This window comes from Panulirus ornatus, chromosome 30 (genome assembly GCF_036320965.1).
Source record: "Panulirus ornatus isolate Po-2019 chromosome 30, ASM3632096v1, whole genome shotgun sequence".
In the NCBI taxonomy this organism is placed as follows: Eukaryota; Metazoa; Arthropoda; class Malacostraca; order Decapoda; family Palinuridae; genus Panulirus; species Panulirus ornatus.
Genome location: NC_092253.1, coordinates 21,347,675 through 21,372,462, shown reverse-complemented (window position 1 = coordinate 21,372,462; position 24,788 = coordinate 21,347,675). Strand labels below are relative to the sequence as shown.

Below are 24,788 nucleotides of genomic sequence, written 5' to 3'. Positions count from 1 at the left end.
ACGACTTCGGTCACCAGGAGTCCCGGGACGGCTACAACACCCAGGGCTCCTACTACGTCCAGCTCCCCGACGGTCGTCTGCAGAAGGTGGACTACTACGTGAACGGCGACTCCGGCTACGTAGCCCAGGTTGGCTATGAGGGCGAGGCCCAGTACCCGGTCTACCAGCCAGCTCCCTCCTACCAACCCGCTCCCAGCTATGGCTAAAGGGATTCATCATGACCTGTATTAGTTATAAAATGGAATGACGTTAAAATCGGAATACAAATGCTAACATAGAAAGTAGTATCATTCGTTAATTACCTAAGATCTGAGACCTTCGATAAATCGTTGTGGAATATCAGAAATATTTTCCTAGGAGTTTTGTCTCTCAGATGTGCCCACTGGATGGGGAGAAGGCAAAGAGTACACTCACTTCCCTCATAACACCGGTAAAACTGTTGAAGTCATCTCTTTGGATTTTCAAAATTCTTTTATGATAGACTACCAGCAAAAGTTAAATCACATGCTACAAGTAGTGTTTATTTCGATGATTAGAAAACTTGTTGACTGGCAGGAAAGAAAGGCTGGGTCAAACATTAGAATGGTTAGACGTAATAAGTGGTGTGCCACAGGGATTAATCTTGGGACCGGTTCTCTTTCTCATGCATATTTGTGATACTGATGATGAGTTGCGTTGTAACATATCAAAATTCGTACACGTGACTGAGCTGGGAAATAAAGTTGCAATCGAAAATGAAGGTCTTCAGCTTTACTGTGACAAAGACAAATGGATAAACTGGGCTCACATGTTGCAAATGAATTTTGATATCGATAAGTGCAAAGTCTTTCACATTGGAATTATAAACGAGAAAGCCACCCAGGCCTACAATACAAATTCTGTAGAGCTACAAAACGTAGGTAACGGAAAAAGGTGAGGCTATGTGATGTGAAAATGTACAGCGCCTCTGATGTGGTTAGATATTTTGGTTGAATCTACCATTTGGAGTCGTGTTTGGTGAGTCTCACTGAGGTTGGTGGTCCCTGCGTGACCTGAGAATACCTACCTGGAGGTGCACGGTGACACGTCTAGATACCGTGGTGTGAGGGTGGCTACCACATTAATCTTTAATATCATGGAACTTACATCCTCCTACATGACACATAATTTGCATGGAAGCTCTAGATATGAATCTGGATTCAGATGAGGAGTTTGGTTGCAGCAAAGTTCTTTATTGTCATGTTGTGTCCCAGATTACAAATGTGAGATGGTTATGGGGTTGTCGACACTTAGCGTTGCTGGAAGTGATCTTACATTGTATCCTTTTTTTTTGGTTTGTAAGCTGAGGACATCTGGTTATATAGGACTGGTGGAGCTTTCCACCAGCCGTGTTACGCATGCTGCTACTTCTGCGTCCGCTTCGCTTGGATGAAGCTTGCTCACTTCTCAACGTGCTTTATTTCTGATAATGTTCTCTTGATAGGGAGACGTTCTTGTATCTCCCCTAACTATGTGATCATGACACGAAAGTGCACTTGGGAACTTATCGTTTTTCATTTTCCTGGTTTACGTACATAAAAGAAGCGGTGCAACTCGATCTCAGGGGGACCCTTTACCTGGGGTCTTCATACGAGTTTCATTCCCTACGAACCCCTCTCTTCCAGTGTACTCGCAGGTCATGTCCTTTATGCCACTGTGTCTCACTCGCAGACACAGTACCTCTCAGGCAGGTTTTAAGTCAGAAGTCTCTGTATCGCTACAACCTATCGCCTCTTCACTTCACCTACGCACTCAGTCTCTGTGTGTCTCCGAACGCAAGGTGGCTGCCAAATAGCGTCTGGTTCATCGAACTTGTGAGGAGGAACATCGCTCAGCGCTCTCAGACGTGGTGGATATGTGAACTACTCTGCCGGCGGCGTCCACCGGTTAACACCAGGGAGGACGGGCGACGCCGGTGGTGGAGGTGATGACGCAGGGGCGTCCCGCCAGCACTTGGGAGCTGCCGGCGAGGAAGGCCGAGTATAATCTGGAGAATATGGACGTGTGGTCACCAATCCCCTCTGCTCACACCTTTCACCCTCGGTTCACTGTTATTAGCCCGTTACTTGTGAGAGCATTGACCAACCTCGACCAAGGCCTGAAATGTGACAATCGTGTCTTCATCTCCGTCATAGATGACTTCAGCTACTGCTGCTCAAGATAACCTTTCCTTGCTCTGGTAAAGATAAACACTCTATGCTCTTATGAAGGTAATCATTCCATTATCTTCTATTTCATCCCGTTCTCTTTACGACAACTATTTCATGTTATTATGAAGATAACTTTTCCCTGATCGCATAAGGATAACTACCAAATATTCATAGAAAGATTAAGTAATGCGTTTGAAGCAAATGTTACGTTCTTCTTATCTGTTGGATGATGACAATGGTACTGATTGGTGGTGCAGAGTTAATGTCTCGCCACCGTACAACAGGGGTGGGTCATACGTAGATGCTGCCTATTCTTTCTCCTTTTTTTTTGCGATGGGCATTTACTATGTACATGTGACACTGAGTCTGGTGTTGTAAGACGAATACATCCAACACAGCTGACGTGGCCATATGTGCATGATAGCTCTAAAAAAAGGTGAAATTAACAGATGCATTTTTCCTTGGAATCTTTAATGTAGCTTTACAAAGACATTAAGTTTTATAATTTGTTTAAAAAATGTAAGTTAGATTACACTGGTCCGTCATACTAGCCATATGTAGGTGGGGAGTGGTAAGAGGGAGCTGGGTGGTAGGTGGGGTACTGGGCCTGGCCCTGGTAGCCAACCTGGGCCACGAAGCCCGAGTCGCCTTGAACAGTGTAGTCCACCTTCTGCAGACGACCGTCGGGGAGCTGGGCGTAGTAGGAGCCCCGGGTGTTGTAGCCGTCCCGGGACTCCTGGTGACCGAAGTCGTTACCGAAGTTGTCTCTTACCGCGTAGTTGAAGTTGTACGCTGGATTCTGGAACATACGTAACTGGTTATAACAGACTGTTCTGAGCAGTGAGTTGCATCCCTGGGTCCTATCAACACTCAGGCAATGTCAAGGTTGAGAGACAACGTGTGTTTACACTAACCGTGTTGACGGGTTGGGGATGGCCGTATCCCAGGGCGGGCAGAGGAGCCGGACTGGCCAGGACAGCGCCCACAAGGGCGGCCAACACTACAACTTGCTGGGGATGAAGTTAAGAGAATGTAGATCAGTCAATAAATAATGTTATACAGTAACGAATCAACACTTTGGCAACACTACTGATGGAATAGATATCAATATATATGGTTATGGGACGAATCAGCACTTTGGCAACACTAGTGATGAAATAGATATCAATATATGGTTACGGGAAAGTAAATATCAACATCAAATATTTCATAGTGAAGACAAGCAGTTCACAAGACGGTTCGAATCAGTTATTTCGAGACATATGAAGCGGTGTGTCTCACTGGCTCGGAGCGGAGCTGAACTGTACCTTGTAAGCCATGTCTGCGAGAGTCTGTGATGCTACTGTCATTGTGATCATGGCTTATATACCTCGATCCTCGACCTTCATGCTCTCTTGATGCAACACTTCAACCAAGACAATAACGCCGGTAAATTTATATTTTCCTTTACGTGATTCGTAATGGCGCTGAGCTCAGCAGGGCATGACTTTGCTCGAGATATATTTATGGATTGTCAATGAGTGGAGGGTTGGAGGAGCCCTGGTCGCAGGTAACGTGGAGAACAGTTGTGTGTGTTGGCAAGTGGATGAATGATATAGGGAAAGCCTACAACTACATACGTAATGCCCTGTTTTTAACCTAGAATATATACGTATATATATATATATATATATATATATATATATATATATATATATATATATATATATATATATATATATATATATATATATATTTTTTTTTTTTTTTTTTTTTTTTTATACTTTGTCGCTGTCTCCCGCGTTTGCGAGGTAGCGCGAGGAAACAGACGAAAGAAATGGCCCAACCCCCATACACACGTACATACACACGTCCACACACGCAAATATACATACCTACACAGCTTTCCATGGTTTACCCCAGACGCTTCACATGCCTTGATTCAATCCACTGACAGCACGTCAACCCCTGTATACCACATCGCTCCAATTCACTCTATTCCTTGCCCTCCTTTCACCCTCCTGCATGTTCAGGCCCCGATCACACAAAATCTTTTTCACTCCATCTTTCCACCTCCAATTTGGTCTCCCTCTTCTCCTCGTTCCCTCCACCTCCGACACATATATCCTCTTGGTCAATCTTTCCTCACTCATTCTCTCCATGTGCCCAAACCATTTCAAAACACCCTCTTCTGCTCTCTCAACCACGCTCTTTTTATTTCCACACATCTCTCTTACCCTTACGTTACTTACTCGATCAAACCACCTCACATATATATATATATATATCCCCTGGGGATAGGGGAGAAAGAATACTTCCCACGTATTCCCTGCGTGTCGTAGAAGGCGACTAAAAGGGGAGGGAGCGGGGGGCTGGAAATCCTCCCCTCTCATTATTTTTTTTTTTTTTCCAAAAGAAGGAACAGAGAAGGGGGCCAGGTGAGGATATTCCCTCAAAGGCCCAGTTCTCTGTTCTTAACGCTACCTCGCTAACGCGGGAAATGGCGAATAGTTTGATAGAAAGAAAATATATATATATATATATATATATATATATATATATATATATATATATATATATATATATATATATATATATATATATATATATATATATATAATGAAAACGAAGTAACAGTTTACTCTATTCCTCCTGGTGCGCCACACCAGAGGTTCCTCACCAGCAGCAGTGTGGTGGGCTGTTTATGGTAGAGCAGGACCATGAGATGGGCCAGGAACCCGTCAGTGACATGGCCGAAGTAATCCACCAACGATGTGGCCAAGGTAATCCACCCAATGACGTGGCTGAAGTATTCCATCGATGAGATGGCCAAGGTGATCCACCAAAGACATGGACTACGTAGTCCACCAATCATAGAAATGTCATCTGTATTAGACTTAATTCGAGTTCCAGATTACATTACTGTTTCATAGATAATCATGTAGCATACACACACACACACACACACTAATACAGGACAGGAGAACCAGAGACCATTACGTGAAACTGAACAAGAAACTTGTTTGAAAACATATCAACAAATACTTTTGTAGCATTAGAGTGGCGGGGGAATCTCACAGACTGAGGGATGAACGTTTGTAGTCGCTGTGTGATATTAAAAGATGAGATAAGGCTCTATGAGCGCAGAACTCCCTCCCCGTTCATACAAATTTTCTAATTACATGCATGCGCATGCATATATATATATATATATATATATATCCCTGGGGACAGGGGACAAAGAATACCTCCTACATATTCCCTGCTTTTCGTAGAAGGCTACTAAGAGATGTAGGAGCAAGGGGCTGGAAATCCTCCCTTCCTGTATTACTTCCCAAAAGAAGAAACAGAGCAAGGAACCAAGTGAAGAATTTTCCTTCTAAGGCTCATTCATCTGTTCTTGGCGCTGCCTCGCTCACGCAGGGAATGGCGAGCTTGCTTTTTCGGTTGCCTGGGTTCGACTCTCGGGCGCCAAGCGGTGTAGTTTATGTTGATCTACATTTGAACATTACATGTTCTGATATACATATGCGCATCAACTCACACATTACATACATTCACGTACACATGCATTAATACATATATCGAAAATCGTGCACAAGTATAGAGTAAAATCAATAAAAGAATCCCAGACAGATAGATAGATAGATTAAAGATGATAGTTATCATGGCTACGACATATCATGATGTATTTATATATCTTTCTCTCAAATCTCACGTCGTTACGTTTCTGAATTGCCAGAGTTTATATTTTCATTCCTTCATACTGAGCAGTGACCCTGGCCTCCCTAATCTAGTGTTACGTGGATGTCGCAAGAGCCACAAAGGTTGACGTTCGAGCTTATGCACGTCCAAAAGCGTCTCCCGGTAATTCTTGTAGTTACTGTCGCATGACGCAACACCTCCAGGTATATAAGCCGACGCTGACACCTGCCAGGGCATCACTGTTCCCGCTCAACATGGCTTACAAGGTACGCTTGCGCTGCTATGGCCAGAGGGGCGTGGACTCTCTCAAGGGAAAGGTGTTAGTTCATTTCCCCGAGTCCAATGTCTCTGGCCAGTAAGTGTGGACTAGGATCTCTAGTTATGGATATGGGCTAACTTCCAAGGGGCCCTTATGTCTGGTAGAGGGTGTGGATAAGTTGTTGAGACGTCTTCAAGTGTGAGTTTAACGAACGCATCCAGGTGTATAGGAGTCTCCAAGTAGGAGGGCGTCCTGGGGTCCTATAAGCATATTTCAGTGATTGTGTCGACCCTCTACCAGTACCTGACCATGGTGTGTGTGTGTGTGTGTGTGTGTGTGTGTGTGTGTGTGTGTGTGTTTGATAGTAATATTTCTCCTCTTACTCCTGGCAGGTTCTCGTATTGGCCGCCCTTGTGGCCGCCACCATAGCCAGACCCGCCAGTATCTATGGCCACCCTGGGCCAGTGCATCCCGTCGCAGTGGTGAGTTCGCGTACGATTCTTACGTGTTATAATTTGTTTCTGATGTTGCCAAATCATTACAGGCTTAGTGGTAGTTGAACGGTGTGTGTGTGTGTGTGTGTGTGTGTGTGTGTGCGACTCGAGAATATGAACCATTATTCTATGTTCCAGAATCCAGCGTACAACTTCAACTACGCCGTGAAGGACTACTTCGGTAACGACTTCGGTCACCAGGAGTCCCGGGACGGCTACGACACAAAGGGCTCCTACTACGCCCAGCTCCCCGACGGTCGTCTGCAGAAGGTGGACTACTACGTGAACGGCGACTCCGGCTACGTAGCCCAGGTTGGCTATGAGGGCGAGGCCCAGTACCCCACCTACTACCCAGCTCCCTCCTACCACTCCCTACCCACATATGGCTAGTCTGATGGACTAAAGTCGGCTACAAACGTCCAGTTTTTCGAGCTTAATGTCAGCATATCATAGCATGAATGTCTCCACGTCATCCTGTATGTTAGTGTTCTCAGGCAGAATACTTGTATCTTGTTAATGTTAAGTGTCGGTAATTTCAAATAAAGAGATGAATGCAAAGTTTCGTAGTTTGATAATTTCATGTTTAAATTTCGGTATTTCATCGCATCTGTTCCTGTAGAAGATGTAGAACTTCCTCTCCACAACACGGGGTTCTAAGATGGTTCTGCTCACACCAGCTACGGCCAGCCACATTTCTTCTCAGTCTTAAATGATGTTACTTCGTTCACTCTCTCCCTGCCTGATACTTCGTTATAACTTTTACCAATTAGAACACAATATTAACTTTGATATTTGTGGGTTTCTGTTACTCTTGTGGTGATGTTTTCCAATGTCGCTGCTCCACACAGCCTTGCTTCTGACAGCAACCTGACAACCCATGGCCTGAGCAACATCTGGTCTACGACCATAATCTTAACAAAAGACTTATTGCGACCTCATGAGACTCAGAGTAGCCACTACAGTCACATACCAAGTACCGAGCAGGTACATGACAATGAGTTTCACAACAGGAGGTCCACCTTGCAACTAACTGCCGCCAATCAACGATCCTCTATAATACTCCATGGTCCATCATTATGAACTTTGTGGCCACGTCTACTGTTTTAAAACTAGTGGGGTGGCTGCTTTAACCTGCCTATCAAATACCTATGCATCTATGAGTCGCTCAGTCAACCCAGTGACTTTTGGACATCGAGGTGTGCCGGGGCCTAGTGACGTCAACCATGTGATTCCTGGTTCACGACTCTCCTGCACAGACTGTCATGCTTCATCCTAAATACTCCAGCTACTGCCCCCTGCGCCGGACTTCTGTGGGACATCCTCAGCGCTTTTCTCCTGCAAAAGCTTGAACTATGGGACATACGGCCACACCTCCTGCAGCACAAAGCACAATACTACAGCAACAAACCCAGGACTTCGGCAATTGCTTCCTCCCTTCTGCAGAAGCTCCACGAGACCCATTATCCAACTCACCCACGAAAACACCTACCCTCAGCCCCTGAACATGCACCAGCGACATGGGAACCCTGTCAGTCTCATTTCATCACATCTCAGCCACCTAACATTCCTATCTAATCCTGCATCACTTGCAGGAGCTTGCCCTGAGCTACACCTAACCCTGTACTTACTAAATGGCTGTATTACTTCCCCAAGGCTGTATTGCTTTCCCGAGGCTATAGCACTTCCCCAAGGCTGTATTACTTCCCCAAGGCTGTATTACTTCCTCATAGCTGTATTACTTCCTCATGGCTGTATTACTTCCTCATGGCTGTATTACTTCCTCATGGCTACATTACTCCCCGATGGCTATATTACCTTATCACATCACCACCCATAATTTTTATCATTACCTTTGATTCTTAGCACTTTCTTGATCTCTTTATCTTGTTATCTGGAGGAGAAGATTTCTTTTGATGCCTTAACTGTGTAAGGAACTCTCCCTGCAGCTGGGGGGATAGTCAGGAGGCCTGTGAAGTAACTGTTGACTGCTGTTCACGTGGGAAATGTTACTGCAATGGGCAAAATAGATCAAGATACTGGCGTGCGGAGGACAGGAGAAAAAAAAAAGGACGGTTTTAGATGAATCACATCATGAAGTGTAGGATTATAGGTCAAACTTTCTGGGATGAGATAAAATCTGAAGCACTTCAAACAGTCACTTCAAGCAGGAGACACTGAGTAGATCCCCAGAATAACCACTAGATGCAATACTCTTTGCTGCTACTGCTGCTGCTGCTGCTGCTGCTGACGCTGGACTACTTATTCCTGTCGAAGGACAGAAGAGTCGCAGAAAATAAAGAACGCATTGAACTCTTGGGCAGATTACTTCCATATTTTGACGAAGCTGTCTCGAAACGGAGACGGGATTTCCCATGGAGATTTGACACATTCCACACTTTCAGTAAAGTGGAAACTCATCTTTTTAAAGACAAAGAAACATTTTTTTTTTGGGTGACCTGGAAATTCCCTGGATTTTAACCTCAAAGGGAATATGAGGGGGGAAAACAACCGCCAGGCTCTGCAAGCAGAAGTGTATGACAGTGTCTAAGCTCATTCCAGCCATCATAAGGGCGTGGTTAGAGGATGAAGATATCTTGAAAATATCTTGAGCATTAATGGACTCTATGCCAAATGTGGCCATGAAGGTAAGAGTAATGATATACTTGAGATACATTATATATAGTTCATCACAAATTCTGTTGTCCTTATTAATATACACGTTGCTTTATTACACTTCCATATGATGAATGATGTCACAATTCACTTCCCAGTTATAACACTTACTAATCCTCGATTGTGACATCTTTATTCTGATCCCACACTTATATGCTCTAGAACACGAGTACATGTGGACCATTTGGGTCAACATGGGCTGAGCCGACTTGATGTAGTGGTGAGGGAGCACTTATACTTTTCTTCACTTAAACAAAGAGATGGACTGGTTTCTTTCCTCAAGGTATATATCTGTAATTCATTTACATACGTCCCACTGGGACAACAACACATACCCTTGTCTGTGTGTTTCTGTTTACCTGGAACTTTTAATGTAAGTCTTCTGGTACAACAGGCTACGCCGGATGTATGTTGTAAGTTGTACCAACTGTTGTGGTTAGAACTTAACAACCGGAAAATTATGCTCATTCATGACATTCTGAACAAAGTGGCTCATTTGACTCGTCATCGCGTTTCTAGAACAGAGAGTTGATGTGGCGCAGAATGCTATAATGTGAAGCCAGGCCATGTGATGCTGGCTTCGTCACGAGGGTCGAGGCCGTGTGACGCCCACCCTGTCGGGAGGGGTTCCCCTATGTGACGCTCACCCTGTAGCGAGGAGTTACCCTATGTGACACCCACCCTGTCGCGAGGAGTTACCCTATGCGACGCCCACCCTGTCGCGAGGGGTTCCCCTATGTGACGCCCACCCTGTCGCGAGGAGTTACCCTATGTGACGCCCACCCTGTCGCGAGAGGTTCCCCTATGTGACGCCCACCCTGTCGCGAAAGTTACCCTATGTGACGCCCACCCTGTCGCGAGGGGTTCCCCTATGTGACGCCCACCCTGTCGCGAGAGGTTCCCCTATGTGACGCCCACCCTGTCGCGAGGGGTTACCCTATGTGACGCCCACCCTGTCGCGAGGGGTTACCCTATGTGACGCCCACCCTGTCGAGAGGGGTTAGCCTATGTGACGCCCACCCTGTCGCGAGGGGTTACCCTATATGACGCCCTCATTACTACGTCAGGTCGGCTCATCCCATGTTGACCCAAGTGGTCCAGTTGTACTCGAGTTATAGACTATAGATTATGCAATGTCTTATTAAGAGTCATAAGCCGTCAAGATAAGCTTCATGGACAGGACGAAGCCTTAAGTTATCATGTACTTTCTCTTTCCAAAGCTGAGGAAGTCTTTCAAGCTTTCTCAGTCGCAAATACATTCCGGTATGGAACATTCGATGAAGAAATAAGAGTCAACTCGTGTTATAAAGGTAATGTTTTTATTTCAGTTGTAGTATCACATTTTTCCAGTCTATGTTAATCATATTCAAAGTGTTGTATGTCATATTAAAGTATATTATCCATAGGAGGGGGTATTGTGGTAATAGGGAGCAGGGTGGTAAGTGGGGTACTGGGCCTGGCCCTGGTAGTCAACCTGGGCCACGAAGCCCGAGTCGCCTTGAACAGTGTAGTCCACCTTCTGCAGACGACCGTCGGGGAGCTGGGCGTAGTAGGAGCCCCGGGTGTCGTAGCCGTCCCGGGACTCCTGGTGACCGAAGTCGTTACCGAAGTTGTCCTTCACTGCGTAGTTGAAGTTGTACCTAGGAGGGTCCTGGAATAGAAGGATCAAGTTGACATTCTAGAGTACATATTCTCATACCATGTTGATCATATCGACAGTGTGAAAACCTACGCTGACACCCATCCCACCTTCAGGATCTCAGAGAACGGGGTAAAGACTTACCACATGGATAGGGCGGGGGATCCCATAACCAGGTCCTAAGGGCACGGCGGGGAGGGCCAGGGTGGCGACCGTAAGGGCGGACAGCACGAGAACTACCTGAAGGAGGAGAATGATGACTACTTCCGTGTGGCAAAGGGTACATGAGTCCCTACCACACCCACAGTGTTTACAGTGGAAAGAAAACATTCATATGTTTCTCTTTATCTTGTATACATAACAACACATGTCTTATATTCCTGATTAAAGTACTAAGAGATGAAATTCAGGTAGACAATATCCTAAAGCACTTTGATTCGATATAAACACACTCCAACTCTCTCTGGGAAGTACAAGTGGATTAAGACAGTCGAGTGGATGAGGCTGAGCTTTACCTTGTTAGCCATGATGTGAGTGAGGGCAACGGAGACAATGTTCTCCATCAGGTGATGCTGGCTTTTTATACCTCAGCCATCATCACCATCAACACTCCAGCTGCGTCATGCCGCCTGCATTCTTTCATTTGAGCGCAGCATTTCGACATGTTTTAGATTGAGTGGCGCCATGTGTGCTCTGAGGGAACTCACGTGAAATTAGGTCATCCAATCGTCGTCCCCCCCCTCACCCCCCCCCGCCCCATCTGAAACCTAATCTAACGATGAAGTCGTAAAACTCAATGAGAGATGAAGGTAGTGTTAAGGTGTGTGTGTGTGTGTGTGTGTGTGTGTGTGTGTGTGTGTGTGTGTGTGTGTGTGTGTGTGTGTGTGTGTGTGCCAGCTATTTGTATGGAAAGTAGTTGGAGTTTTCCAGCCACTAGAGGCCAAGCTCTTCAACCTGGATGCTACGATATAACCCCGGACTGTCCCGATGGATCCATTGGTTTGCACCTCCTCCGTCATCTCGTCCACTCTTGCGTCCCATCATTACTATAGCAATGTTTCTCTACGTCTTTTCTCTCACTAGTTTCTTGCTCAACCCTGGTCATGTTCTCTAATGGACCAATTCCTCTCTTTCCAAAGAAGTGGTCACTACCAATATTGTCACATTGGTCCAGAAACTGATGACTTCTAATCTAACTTCCCTCTCTCCTTTCTTTCCCCTTCCTCTCTCCTTCTTCCTGTTTCAAAGAGTTGAGTGTGTGGTTGGGATCCTCTACCTGAAGTTCAGCTCTTATACCTCAGGTACAAGCCTTTGTTGTCTTCTTTTGCACTTTCTCTAGCAGATTTATACAAACTTTTGCAGGTGAGGCAACCAATATGCTGATGCATAACTCAGTTGAAGGCTAATGTATGTCGTAACTATTTTGCTAAAAAATATTTGTCATGTACTTTTGGGATTTCGATCAATATCGTTACATCGTTAATAAACACTGTCGTGATATAACAGTGTGGGGACAGGCTGGGTATTATCTTATCCCAAAGTTCCTTTTCACATGTATGTCACCCATGTAACCCTTGTCCCGCATGATGGCTGTCAGAACCTAGCTGATTTTGACTTTCGTTCATCGTCAGCACATTGCATTTGGCCATAGTTGAAGGTCATCAACCATATAATCAACAAACGCTGGAGCTTGTCTGAGTCTCTTTATAAGTTAGTGAACTTCTCAACACTCATTCTCTCCTATGATTTTGGCAACACTTTCAAACGTAATCAGATATGATCACATACACCACGAAATAACGCCGGCCCCAAGACCTATTCCTTCGGAACACCACAACGTACTCTAATGCAGTTTTGAAAGAGCAAATATGACAGGTGTCCTTTGTTCCCCTTCGATTAGGTAACTATAGACCCATGAAGGAGTTTCTCTTCTCTTATAACTGTATGGAAGACCAAGTCTTCACCAAGCAGCTTGTGGGGACGGGGTCAGTCACCTTCCGGCACACCAAGAGCACACACAGTCGACCCAACCAACATCTCTCATACGCAAGTACTCATTCTGTCTGAGAAGGTCAGAATATTCGTCACGCACGACCCCCTGAAGGTCGGAATATTCGTCATGCATGACCCCTGAACCCTTGCATGACCCCTGGATCCATGCTGCGTTTCATATATGTCATTCCTCCCTCACAGGTGTGCTCATCCGTTTTCTCTCATGGTCTGAAAATTCAGTGTGGAGAACCTTAACATACTACGCATGTTGCGCTGGGCTTCATTGGAAGAGGATTAGATGCTAACAGAGAGGAGAAGACCAAAGGATGGGTGTGTGTGTGTGTGTGTGTGTGTGTGTGTGTGTGTGTGTGTGTGTGTGTGTGTGTGTGTGTGTGTGTGTGCGCGCGCACTTGAACACATGAGTCTGTACATCTTTGCGTGTGTACACATTATGATACATGACTCCACTCCACCATCTTTGCTGTGATACACAATTTCCTGTTGAGGTGCCGGAGGGTTGACCTCTCCAGCCAACCTTACGACACATATATTACAATATTTTGGTCGGCAAAATAATCGTGGCAGGAATTCACAAAATCATCTTTACAATGACCACTTTTTTATACCCCGACAGGTAAAACTGATCGCCTTTTACCTCCGCTCTCTGTACTGAACACACACACACACACACAAAAAAAAAATCAGAATTGCATGATTTTGTAAAATGAATTATAGTTTGATCACTTACAAATATTGATGACAAATGAAAATGTAATTATTACAGAGCATACCAATCGCTCTCTTAACACAGAAACAGCACAAGGAAGTGAGTCTCATATGAACGTCCTAGAAATTAAAACACGCTTTTCAGAACAGGACCTGCCTCCGTTTTTTTGCACTGCGGCGTCACGAATCCCATTTTCTTTATCATCTAGTGTAGTGGTAAACACTTGGTTTTTGACCTGATATGGCACGTGGTCTATGATGACCTTTGTCGAGGACAACTGACCCCTGAGCAGAGATCTTAAACAGACATTTCAATACGTTTAGTGAAGATAAAGAGATATTTTTATACGTATAGTGAAGATAAAGAGATAATTTTATACGTATAGTGAAGATAAAGAGATATTTGTATACGTATAGTGAAGATAAAGAGATATCTTTATACGTATAGTGAAGATAAAGAGATAATTTTATACGTATAGTGAAGATAAAGAGATATTTGTATACGTATAGTGAAGATAAAGAGATATCTTTATACGTATAGTGAAGATAAAGAAAGATAGTTGCTCTAATGATAATCATGATAATGATAATGATAGTGGTAAAAGTAATATTTGTAATAATGATAATAATCTTTCTTACCTTTCTGTCGTTTCCCGCCCTAACGAGGCAGCGTCAGGTGGAGACAACTAAGGGAAGAAAAAATTTCTCGCTTGGCTTCTTCTGCTTTCCCCCTTTGGCAAAGTAATATTACAGGAGGGGAGGATTTCCATCCCTCAACTCCAACCTTTAATCGCCCTCCTTCACTCCACCCTTTTATTCTCTCGGTCATTCCATTGCTCACTTCATTTCTGACATATAGATCCTTTCCCGTTAACCTCTCCTCACTCATCCTCTTCATATGTCCGAACTATATCCTCACACAGGCCCTGTTGCTACACATCTCCCGCGCCATACACTGTCCACAGGCATTTCATTTCCAGCACATCCACCCTCCTACGCTGTTTTCCATCGAAGGCCCAAGTCTCGCATGTATACAACGCTAATGACAAGTCTCGTATGTATACAGCACTAGTGACAAATCTCGCATGTATACAACGCTAATGACAAGTCTCGTATGTATACAGCACTAGTGACAAATCTCTCATGTATACAACACTAGTGACGAATCTCGCATGTATACAACACTAGTGACAGGTCTCGCATGTATACAGCACTAGTGACAAATCTCGCATGTATACAACGCTAATGACAAGTCTCGTATGTATACAGCACTAGTGACAAGTCTCGCATGTATACAACACTAGTGACGAATCTCGCATGTATACAACACTAGTGACAGGTCTCGCATGTATAAGCACTAGTGACAAGTACTTGACTCTATCAGGTCAGAGGTCAGGCCGTCATACCCAGGGGTCATAGTATCATACTTGAGGAGTTAATCATTATGTTGTTGGTGACGGAAAATCCACCGTGTTTCAGCGCCTGAAACTCCCTCATTACCTGATCACAGTGGATGATGTGCTGAAGTGGGAGGGAGTCGAACCAGCAAGTCATGCTAACCTCTCGAACCTGTGGCAACAAGGCAGTGGGTGACATTTTCCATCACTAATGCCTTTACTTCTAAATTAAAACATTCTTTCCTGAAGTTTCAAAACGTTTTTTTTATGCTGAATCAGTTTGAAACAGTCGACTTGTCTGTGAAAACGAGGGCGAACGTAAACTATTGTGGTAATACTGGATGTTGTATGATTTTATGGTAACACTGGATGTTGTATGATATCATGGTAACAGTGGATGTTGTATAATATTATGGTAACACTGGATGTTGTACAATATCATGGTAACACTGTATGTTGCATAATATCATGGTAACGCTGAATGTTGTATAATGCCATGGTAACACTGGATTATAATATATGTTATTCATGGGAAAAATAATTTGGTTGAGGGTAATAAATGATTATTATATAGAAATGTGTTGAAACACACACACACACACACACACACACACACACACACACACACACACACACACACACGTACACTCACACACACGTACACACACACACACACACACACACACACACACACACACACACACACACACACGCACACACACACACACACACACCAGTATTGCTACCTAGTATCTACACCTCATCCAACGTCCCATCATCCAGTGTCACCCATCCGGTGCCCCGATCAAGTGGCACCCTATCCAGTACCTCCGTCTAATTGCCCTACCCATTAACACCCCATCTAGTGCCATCCCCATCCAGTGTCACCCCATCCAATGCCATCCCCACCCAGTGCCAGACCACCATACAGTGTCCCCCTTCATCCAACGTACATCAGTTTCCTTGATTCCCTTCCCCCCTCGCGACCACCACCGCCCCCACCACGCACCCACCACACAGCGTCAGGGGGAAAGGAGGAGGAGGAGGAGGTGCCTCACAGATGATGGTCAGATTTCGCCTAAGGCAACCTTTCCTGACTGGATTCCTCTCTGCCTATGGACTCGAACATTAAGCTTGCATGACGTAGAAACTGCGATGATTTCGTCAGTACCATCTTGGCTGTCCACCCTCTCCCTCCCGAGAGATCTGTAGCAATACACTCCTGACGTGCCCTGGGTCACACACACCCGACGTGTCCTGGGTCACACCCACCTGACGTGCCCTGGGTCACACCCACCTGACGTGCCCTGGGTCACACCCACCCGACGTGTCCTAGGTCACATCCACCTGGCGTGTTCTGCATCACACCCACCTGACGTGTCCTGGACCCCACCCAGCTGACGTGCCCTGGATCACACACCACGGGCTCTGAGACTAATGCAGTAACTATGAACAACCACAGCACCACAGACCTGTACACGACCCTCAGTAACTAACTGATTCACGAAGTCAATGCTACAAGGAAACCACAACGTCCCACAGAGCACCAACACCTGGATCAGTTCAGCATCAGCCAGTGGTGAGGAATTCTGGAGGAGCCGATCGGTCTAAACACGCAGACTCCCTCCTTACCTCGCCTCAGTCACCTCTCCGATGAGGCAGCAGCTCATCTACATAACTACCACCTCGCCTCCATCTGCCACAGACTCCCTCACGAAGGCACCAACTGCGCACCGTCCAACACCTTTGAGTCACCAGACAGCCACACAGCCTCTCCACTACAGACACAGACTTAGGAAATTTCACAGATTCTCCCCTGGGTCATACCCAGACCCTCTGTCTGCTCCGTCTTCAGTGCTCCTCCCCAGCACTCATGATACCCCCATCTGTTGTGTTTCTGTTTACTGTTGTAATTCTTGATAGTCATTTCCTATTGAACAGACAGCATCACAACCCTGGCATGGAGAAGATTAGATCAAACATATCATTACGAAAGGTTACTGGTGTCAAGGGTGGAGAGAAGATGGCCTTTGAACTGATCCATAAAGGTCAGGTCAAAGGCCACTGGTATTGACGTTGTGGTGAAGATGTTTGTGTGTCTTGAAGATGATCTTCAAACTGTCCTGCGATATATTGTGTGTGATGACGTCTCCCTCTGTACCGACCATATTGATGGCTGACAGTGTGGAGGGAGACGCATCGCGTTTATCTATCTGTACTGGCGGGAGGGCGTGGTACACTGGTAGGTGCCCAAGTCTTGAACCATCTCTGTCATACAACTTAAACTTCTGTATAATGCCCATATTTGCTTGTAAATGTGATTACTATAATTTATCATCATATCATTATTATCACCATCATCATTACCATCATTATTTTTATTATTGTCATTACCATTATTATCATTATTATCATCATTATCATTATTGTTATTATTATTATCATTATTGTTTTTGTAATTATCAGGACCAGTTAATTGATTTCTCGCTAAACTGATCTCCAACTTGTACAATATAGAGTCTATACGAACAACATTTATAACCTTATGAAGCACAGGGTTAAGCTATAACTAAATGCAAGACACAACAGCTTGTTGTATACAGTTCAGAGAAACCAACCCCGAATACGTCATCAGAGAAGAGGTCGCTGTTTTCAATATCTAACTAATAGTACTCAGAGACACAAATCATAAGATTCTTCAAATGCAGTTGCTCTTACGTTTGAACATTCATCTCGTTTGCTTTGCTGCTAGAATGAGCAAGTGAGGGGGATACTGTCCTGCTCCAGACGGGCTGCGTTTTCTTTCGACCAAAGCTTCACACGTGCAGACTCATCTCTGAGAAGCTTGTCAAAAGGTACAGCACCCAAGCAGCTCAGGTGTTGCCCGTCCTGCTGAAGACGAAGAACGACCCATCTTGACGCAACTCTTCTTTAAGAAGATATGTTTGTTTACTAAAGACTTCATTACATACGTACCCTCAGCCACACACATTACCACACACTGGGCTGGGCACCATAGCCACCACCGGGCTAGATCCAGTCCTCAAACTGGCATCCACTTCGCTGGGTGCATTGCCGTAGAGTTGATACTCTCCCTTATAAAGTTCAGCAGCCGACCTTCCACCCATGTACCGGAAGGTTGCAAGTGCCTTCAGCTGCTGCAGTGTGATGGCATAACAGTCAAAACCGATAACGAAGATAAATATTAGATATCATGTTCCAGCTGAGCCAATACTTGGTCATGGTGTCCCACTGACCAGGGGGACCTGGAGGCTGGCCCCACACAGTTGACCCGGGGGCTGGCCCACAGAGTTGACCCGGGGGCTGGCGGCTTTGGTTGTTGATGATGAATGTTTAATGTTAAAATCTGGTGGTTTCAACATCTAGTTCTGTTGCCCCAGAGTTAGTAATACTTGTACGCCATCTTCTGCAGCATCATAAGTCTTCAAAACCAGATGACTCTTAACTCAGTAGGTTATCAAAGCCCTGATTGGTTTTCTGGTTTTTCTTAAACAAATATGAATCTATCTATCTATCTCTCTATATGTATATGTACAACAATAGCTTAAGGATTATCATGAATGTGTCATTGATATAACTCTTTAAATCTATGTGTAGATATCTTCTTCTTGGTGGTCAGAGGAGAGTGGCTGGTCCCCTTCACTTGGAGCAGACTCATTGCTCGGGGCGGCCTCATAAGTTGAGGCCACCTCATAACTTGCAGATTGCACGTACTCTTCGGGAGGCTCGTAACTTGGGCCGGGTGTCGGCTGGTATCTGCGCGCTGGGGCTGGCTGGTAGCTGGGAGATGAGGTCGACCCATAGCTTGGACCGGTTGTAGGTACGTAGGTTGGTGCTGGTGTAGGCCTGTAGCTCGACCTGTGACTTGGGCCTGCTGTGGGCCGGTGGGAGGAGGACTCGTCTGAGTACTGGAACTCAGGGTAGGTGGCCTCGCCCTCGAAGGTGATCTCAGCCACGAAGCCAGAGTCACCGTTGACGTAGTACGTCACCTTCTGTACACGACCGTCAGGCAAGGGCACGTAGTAGGAGCCCTGGGTGTTGTAGCCTTCCCGGGTCTCCTCATGGCCAAAATTTTTGCCAGTGTAGGCGTCCTGCGCGTCGTACTGGAAGTTGTACTGGGCTGGACGCTAGGGAGGAAACACACAAACATAAATCTATACAAATAATCTATATAAATCTCTCTGACGTGATGCAATAAGCCGGTCAGATCTGTAGTATCCATAGCTGTAAAGTGGGTTTGTCCCCACAATGTTTACTCTAAAGTGTTAGAAAAATGACTTGTTTATTCACAAAGAACGACTTGATATCATGTATTACATGAGAGCCTTAATATGATGTGTCTGCAACAACTAGCTGGGTACGTACCTACGATAGCTGATGTCGAATACGAAAATGGGAATGAAGACAAAGTGGAAGAAACGTATTCTTTTTTTTTTATGACGTTTTGTTTCTTGTGTAGAGTTTAGTCTGAGTTCCAATAACGTCTCTAAAGGAAATTTTGTAAGCTACCTCGTGCGGCCGAGAGGAGTTTACAAGAATGTGTTTCTCGGTGTACAGTGATGTGTAGGTGGTGTACATCATGAAGCAGGCCATGGGTCATGATCTAGAGCAAGACTCTAGTGTCAGTCATCATCAGGTCATGGGTCCCAGTGATGACCTTGTCATGACGTCACTGGTCGGGGAACCACATGCCGGCTCGACTCACTTCAGTTTTCAAGAAACTTCTTCCTAAGTTCGTGTTAAAGGAAGTTTCTATAAAAAAAAATCATAGTTTTATATATCACTTGTTTGCAGAGATGCCAGGCACAGTTGAAGGTCCACACCGAGATCAGACCTTGACTGACAAATAGCCGAGCAAAAGAAACAAAAATAAACGAATAATCAGTTTAGATTTTTCTTAAGGAAAGTGTAAAGTTCTTTCTAAAATCGAGACAGATCATAATTGCTTCAGGAGACTTCAGAAGGTAAAGAGGTAAAGAGTTCTAGAGTTAAGCGGTGCAGAGAAAGAGACAGACATCACATCAGTCCACCTTTGAGTTCTTAATGGCCATCTTGGGATCAGAGAACGAAGTAATATCTGCACAGGAGAGGAAGAAGGCCAGCAGTACCGCGTAGGGGAAATGAATTTGAGTTTGTGGGTCAGATTACGAGACTTGACACGTCTCGTTCATCATGTCGAAGTCATGAGTGACGGATTAAGGCTTTCTCGTTGTCTGAGAGGGTCAAGTACACCCTTCAGGGTGTGGCCGGGTGGTGTGGCATGTCTCACAGTTAGCATGCCTCATGTGGGCAGGTGTGTGCCTCATCTGGGCTGGTGTGTGCCTCACGTGGGCAGGTGTGTGCCTCATCTGGGCTGGTGTGTGCCTCACCAGGGCAAGTGTGTGCCTCACCTGGGCGGGTGTGTGCCTCACCTGGGCAGGTGTGTGCCTCACCTGGGCAGGTGTGTACCTCACCTGGGCGGGTGTGTGCCTCACCTGGGCGGGTGTGTGCCTCACCTGGGCGGGTGTGTGCCTCACCTGGTCAAGTGCGTCGTCGTAAGCGTTGTCTACGTGAGAGGAACCAGCTAAAGGCCTAGCGCTACCGCGGGAGGAGGCTCTGTAGGTGGGAGCAGGAGGGTCAGGGCTGCTGTACGTGGCAGAAGGGAGACCAGCGCCGCTGTCTGCGAGCGCACTGGTGTAGCCTGGGGGGAGCCGGGCGGCCAGGGGCCCCGGCAGCCCACTTACAGCGGACGCTAGGATGACGGTGAGGAACACCTGCTGGGGAGAGAGAAGAGCAACACTCACCATCAACACTGGCAGAGCAGCAACACTCACCATCAACACTGGCAGAGCAACACTCACAAGCTTGAAGCGGGAAAAACAGAGAACAAAAAAAGGATTTACGTGCGTAATGATCACTACAAGTTCTGCATTCATGATAACTCATACTCATGCACTTCTCGCCATAACATTAAGGTAAATATAAGAAACTATATCTTTTTAGCAGCAAGGAACACACACACACACACACACACACACACACACACACACACAGATACACTGGATGTCTTCACGAAGCACTCACCTTGTGTGTCATGTCTGTGGTGTCTGCTGGCTCGCCTGGCACTCGCCTCCCTTATATACTCGTCAGCTCCCCCCTCCCTACACACACACACACACACACACACACACCCATGGGACAGACAGCATGACCAACGAAAAGCTCAAGGAATTCTTGATTGGCCCGAGGTGGTAACACTGACCTGCACAAACTTCGAAAAAAGTTTGATATTTATCTATTTGTAGTGGAAGTGTCTTCAGGTATTGATCATTAACATAATGATTACAGGTTATCCATAATCATATTCTTCGCTTCTACTAAGCTCAAATCATGATGAAAAGCAGTTGATGACTGCATTGATTTTTAGTTACTTTTTTCCCAAATATGAAACTTTATATTTACAATATTTAAATGAACTTTAAGGACACCACATTGGCTGTGCAGGAACTTTTTCAGTAATGAATAAACCTTTTCATACATCCTTGAGTAAATGTAATGAAGGAATAATGAGGCTGATTACAAAATGATTCTTTACCGTGAGTAATCTAGATTAATCACTTGCATGAGGTAAACTCGTCGATTAATCACTTACATGAGGTAAACTCGTCCTACGCAAACAGTCTACGGTAGACTACTCTCCCCTTGTTAACCCGCATTGGGATCAAAGTAATCCAAACACCAGTACCTCGTACACCAAACACCCTAATGTGGTACTATTCCCCTCCATACAAGCAAATTGTGTCTCATAATTCCTCATAACACTACAATCATCCAATAGCTTATCTCATATATCTAAACTAGGCCTGTTAGCTCCTCATACTCCCAAATTAACCCAGGCCCCTCATATTTCCAATTAGAGAAGTTACTTCATGCATTAACTTGGGTCAATAAAGAAATCTCATATACCTAGTATAGGCCATACAACCTCCTTCATACACCCACACCAGGCCATACAACCCCTCATACACCCACACCAGGACATACAACCCCTCATACACCCACACCAGGCCATACACCTCCCTCATACACCCACACCAGGCCATACACCTCCATCGTACACCCACACCAGGCCATACAATTCCCTTGTATACCCCTTCCCACCTCCGTGTACACCCACACCTTATACCCCCACACCAGGCCATACACCTCCCTTGTATGCCCCTTCCCACCTCCGTGTACACCCACACCTTATACACCCACACCAGGCCATACACCTCCATCGTACACCCACACCAGGCCATACACCTCCCTTGTATGCCCCTTCCCACCTCCGTGTACACCCACACCTTATACACGCACACCAGGACATACATCTCCCTCATACACCCACACCAGGCCATACACCTGCCTTGTATACCCCTTCCCACCTCCGTGTACCGGGTGTGATCGTGAGATGGTGCAAGACATGAGGACGTGATGTGGTGTAGCACGGTCAGAACGCCAGCTAGCGACCCCCTGGTTTACCTCCAAGCTGGGCGGCGTGACGGACCACACCCCCGGGGGATGGGGGGGGGGGGATTTCTGGGTCACTTCCCCTGGGGGATCTGCTGCACTTTTGGGCCACAGCCCCTGGAGGATTCACATTCCTTGGCCACACCAGCCACTAGGGGATCTGAACCTATGGGTCCCGGCCTCAGTAGACTCTCCCCTGTGGGATCTGCACCTCTAACAGTACCCCTTGTGGGGTCTGGCCTTCGAGGCCGTACCCCTGTGGGATCTGGGCCTCTAGGTTGTTCATTCTTCGGGATCTGGATTTCTCGACCATATATCCTGTATGATCTGCCCCCTCCCCCCCTGGCTGTGCTCTCTGTGGGATCTGGATTTTACCGTCACATCCCTTGTGGGGCATGCAGAACATGTTCTGAGACCTTGTTTTATGATTCCCCTGGGTCATGTCCACTAGGGTCTTGTGATCCCCTTGGGTCAGGTCCACTGGGGTCTTGTGATCCCCTTGGGTCAGGTCCACTGGGGTCTTGTGATTCCCCTGGGTCATGTCCACTGGGGTCTTGTGATTCCCCTGGGTCAGGTCCACTGGGGTCTTGTGATCCCCCTGGGTCAGGTCCACTGGGGTCTTGTGATCCCCTTGCGTCAGGTTCATTGGGGTCCCATCATCTTTGACCCCACTTCCCAGAAGGCCTGGTCATCTTGGCCACATCCTTTATGGACTAGTTATCTTGGCCACATCCCTCGGGGTCTAGTTATTCTGGGCCACACCCCTCAGGGTCTAGTTATCTTGGGCGACATTCCTCTGCGTCTAGTTATCTTGGGTCACATCCCTCGGGGTCTAGTTATCTTGGGTCACATCCCTCGGGGTCTAGTTATCTTGGGCCACACCCCTCAGGGACTAGTTATCATGGGTCACATCCCTCAGGGTCTAGTTATCTTGGGTCACATCCCTCGGGGTCTAGTTATCTTGGGTCACATCCCTCGGGGTCTAGTTATCTTGGGTCACATCCCTCGGGGTCTAGTTATCTTGGGTCACATCCTGTGGGGTGTAGTTATCTTGAGTCACATCCCGTAGGGTCTAGTTATCTTGGGTCACATTCCTCCGCGTGTAGTTATCTTGGGTCACATTCCTCCGCGTGTAGTTATCTTGGGTCACATTCCTCCGCGTGTAGTTATCTTGGGTCACATCCTGTGGGGTGTAGTTATCTTGGGTCACATTCCTCCGCGTGTAGTTATCTTGGGTCACATCCTGTGGGGTGTAGTTATCTTGGGTCACATTCCTCCGCGTGTAGTTATCTTGGGTCACATCCTGTGGGGTGTAGTTATCTTGGGTCACATTCCTCCGCGTGTAGTTATCTTGGGTCACATCCTGTGGTGTGTAGTTATCTTGGGCCACGCCCCCATAGGAGTGATGGTGGTTGCTTGGATCACTTCTTGCTAAGCGTCGAGGTCTCCCAGACCAAACCTGAGAATGGTTGAGTAATCAAAAGTAATTTCACAATTACCTGCATTCTTTACACTTGTAAGTATAGAGTTAAGAGCTTTTTTTCCACTCTTTATAGAGAATTATTTGAAAACATCTGCATAACCTTACCATAGTTTCATTTTGGGGGGCTTTTCTTATTTCTGCAACGGGATAGAATATATCTAAATAACGTAAGATATGGGAAGACTTACAGTTTCTTTAGCAAGGTAAGATGTGTGCGTGTGTGTGTGTGTGTGTGTGTGTGTGTGTGTGTGTGTGTGTGTGTGTGTGTGTGTGTGTGTGTGTGTGTGTGTGTGTGTGTGCTTTAGACCTTCTGTGCCTTCGTCTCTTTCATAAAAGTAAAAAGAGATTTAGTGCAAACTTCGCGTCAAACCCCAGTGTCATTATGGAGGATACAATGCTCTTAACCTGCCACATGACAGGCACTCTGACACCAGCTGTGAACCCAGCGACTATTTGAATCACTAATGACATATTTTTGGCATTTTTTTATGACAGTGGCAAATGTCACGGATCTCGGTCCTACATGTGGGTTAATCTCCTCTTGTCCCATTTTACCAGTGCCACTCTACTAGTGCCACTCTACCAGTGTCATTCTACCTGTGCTGTTCTACTCGTGCCATTCTACCAGTGTCATTCTACCTGTGTCACTCTGTCACTGTCATTCTACCAGTGCCTTGCAACCAGTGTCTACCAGTGTCACTCTTTACCAGTGTCACTCTACCAGTAGTACCACTCTACCAGTGTCACTCTACCAGTAGTGT

At 46.0% G+C, this 24,788-nt stretch overlaps 5 protein-coding genes across 5 annotated transcripts in view; 2 read left to right on the top strand and 3 right to left on the bottom strand.

Moving 5' to 3' along the window:
* LOC139758595 (cuticle protein 19.8-like) overlaps positions 1 to 272 on the top strand; it is a 782-nt gene extending 510 nt beyond the window's left edge. The window contains exon 3 of the mRNA XM_071680113.1: positions 1 to 272. This exon is cut by the window's left edge and continues 49 nt beyond it. Within this exon, the coding sequence (XP_071536214.1) occupies positions 1 to 206 (206 nt within the window). The 3' untranslated portion in view covers positions 207 to 272.
* A 2,350-nt stretch (positions 273 to 2,622) lies between these two features.
* LOC139758594 (pro-resilin-like) lies at positions 2,623 to 3,502 on the bottom strand. Its single transcript, XM_071680112.1, has 3 exons — positions 3,476 to 3,502; positions 3,083 to 3,178; positions 2,623 to 2,967 (listed from the first exon to the last, which is right to left on the bottom strand). The coding sequence occupies exons 1-3, from the start codon at positions 3,485 to 3,487 to the stop codon at positions 2,716 to 2,718; spliced, it is 360 nt and encodes a 119-aa protein (XP_071536213.1). The 5' UTR covers positions 3,488 to 3,502; the 3' UTR covers positions 2,623 to 2,715.
* A 2,563-nt stretch (positions 3,503 to 6,065) lies between these two features.
* On the top strand, positions 6,066 to 7,093 carry LOC139758593 (pro-resilin-like). Its single transcript, XM_071680111.1, has 3 exons — positions 6,066 to 6,118; positions 6,504 to 6,593; positions 6,744 to 7,093. The coding sequence occupies exons 1-3, from the start codon at positions 6,107 to 6,109 to the stop codon at positions 6,993 to 6,995; spliced, it is 354 nt and encodes a 117-aa protein (XP_071536212.1). The 5' UTR covers positions 6,066 to 6,106; the 3' UTR covers positions 6,996 to 7,093.
* Positions 7,094 to 10,581: 3,488 nt separating this feature from the next.
* Positions 10,582 to 11,454, bottom strand: LOC139758592 (pro-resilin-like). Its single transcript, XM_071680110.1, has 3 exons — positions 11,433 to 11,454; positions 11,062 to 11,157; positions 10,582 to 10,929 (listed from the first exon to the last, which is right to left on the bottom strand). The coding sequence occupies exons 1-3, from the start codon at positions 11,442 to 11,444 to the stop codon at positions 10,675 to 10,677; spliced, it is 363 nt and encodes a 120-aa protein (XP_071536211.1). The 5' UTR covers positions 11,445 to 11,454; the 3' UTR covers positions 10,582 to 10,674.
* Positions 11,455 to 17,570: 6,116 nt separating this feature from the next.
* Positions 17,571 to 21,138, bottom strand: LOC139758591 (uncharacterized). Its single transcript, XM_071680109.1, has 3 exons — positions 21,117 to 21,138; positions 20,570 to 20,806; positions 17,571 to 19,180 (listed from the first exon to the last, which is right to left on the bottom strand). Exons 1-3 carry the CDS (start codon positions 21,126 to 21,128, stop codon positions 18,641 to 18,643), a joined length of 789 nt encoding a protein of 262 aa, XP_071536210.1. The 5' UTR covers positions 21,129 to 21,138; the 3' UTR covers positions 17,571 to 18,640.
* Between the last annotated feature and the right edge of the window lie 3,650 nt (positions 21,139 to 24,788).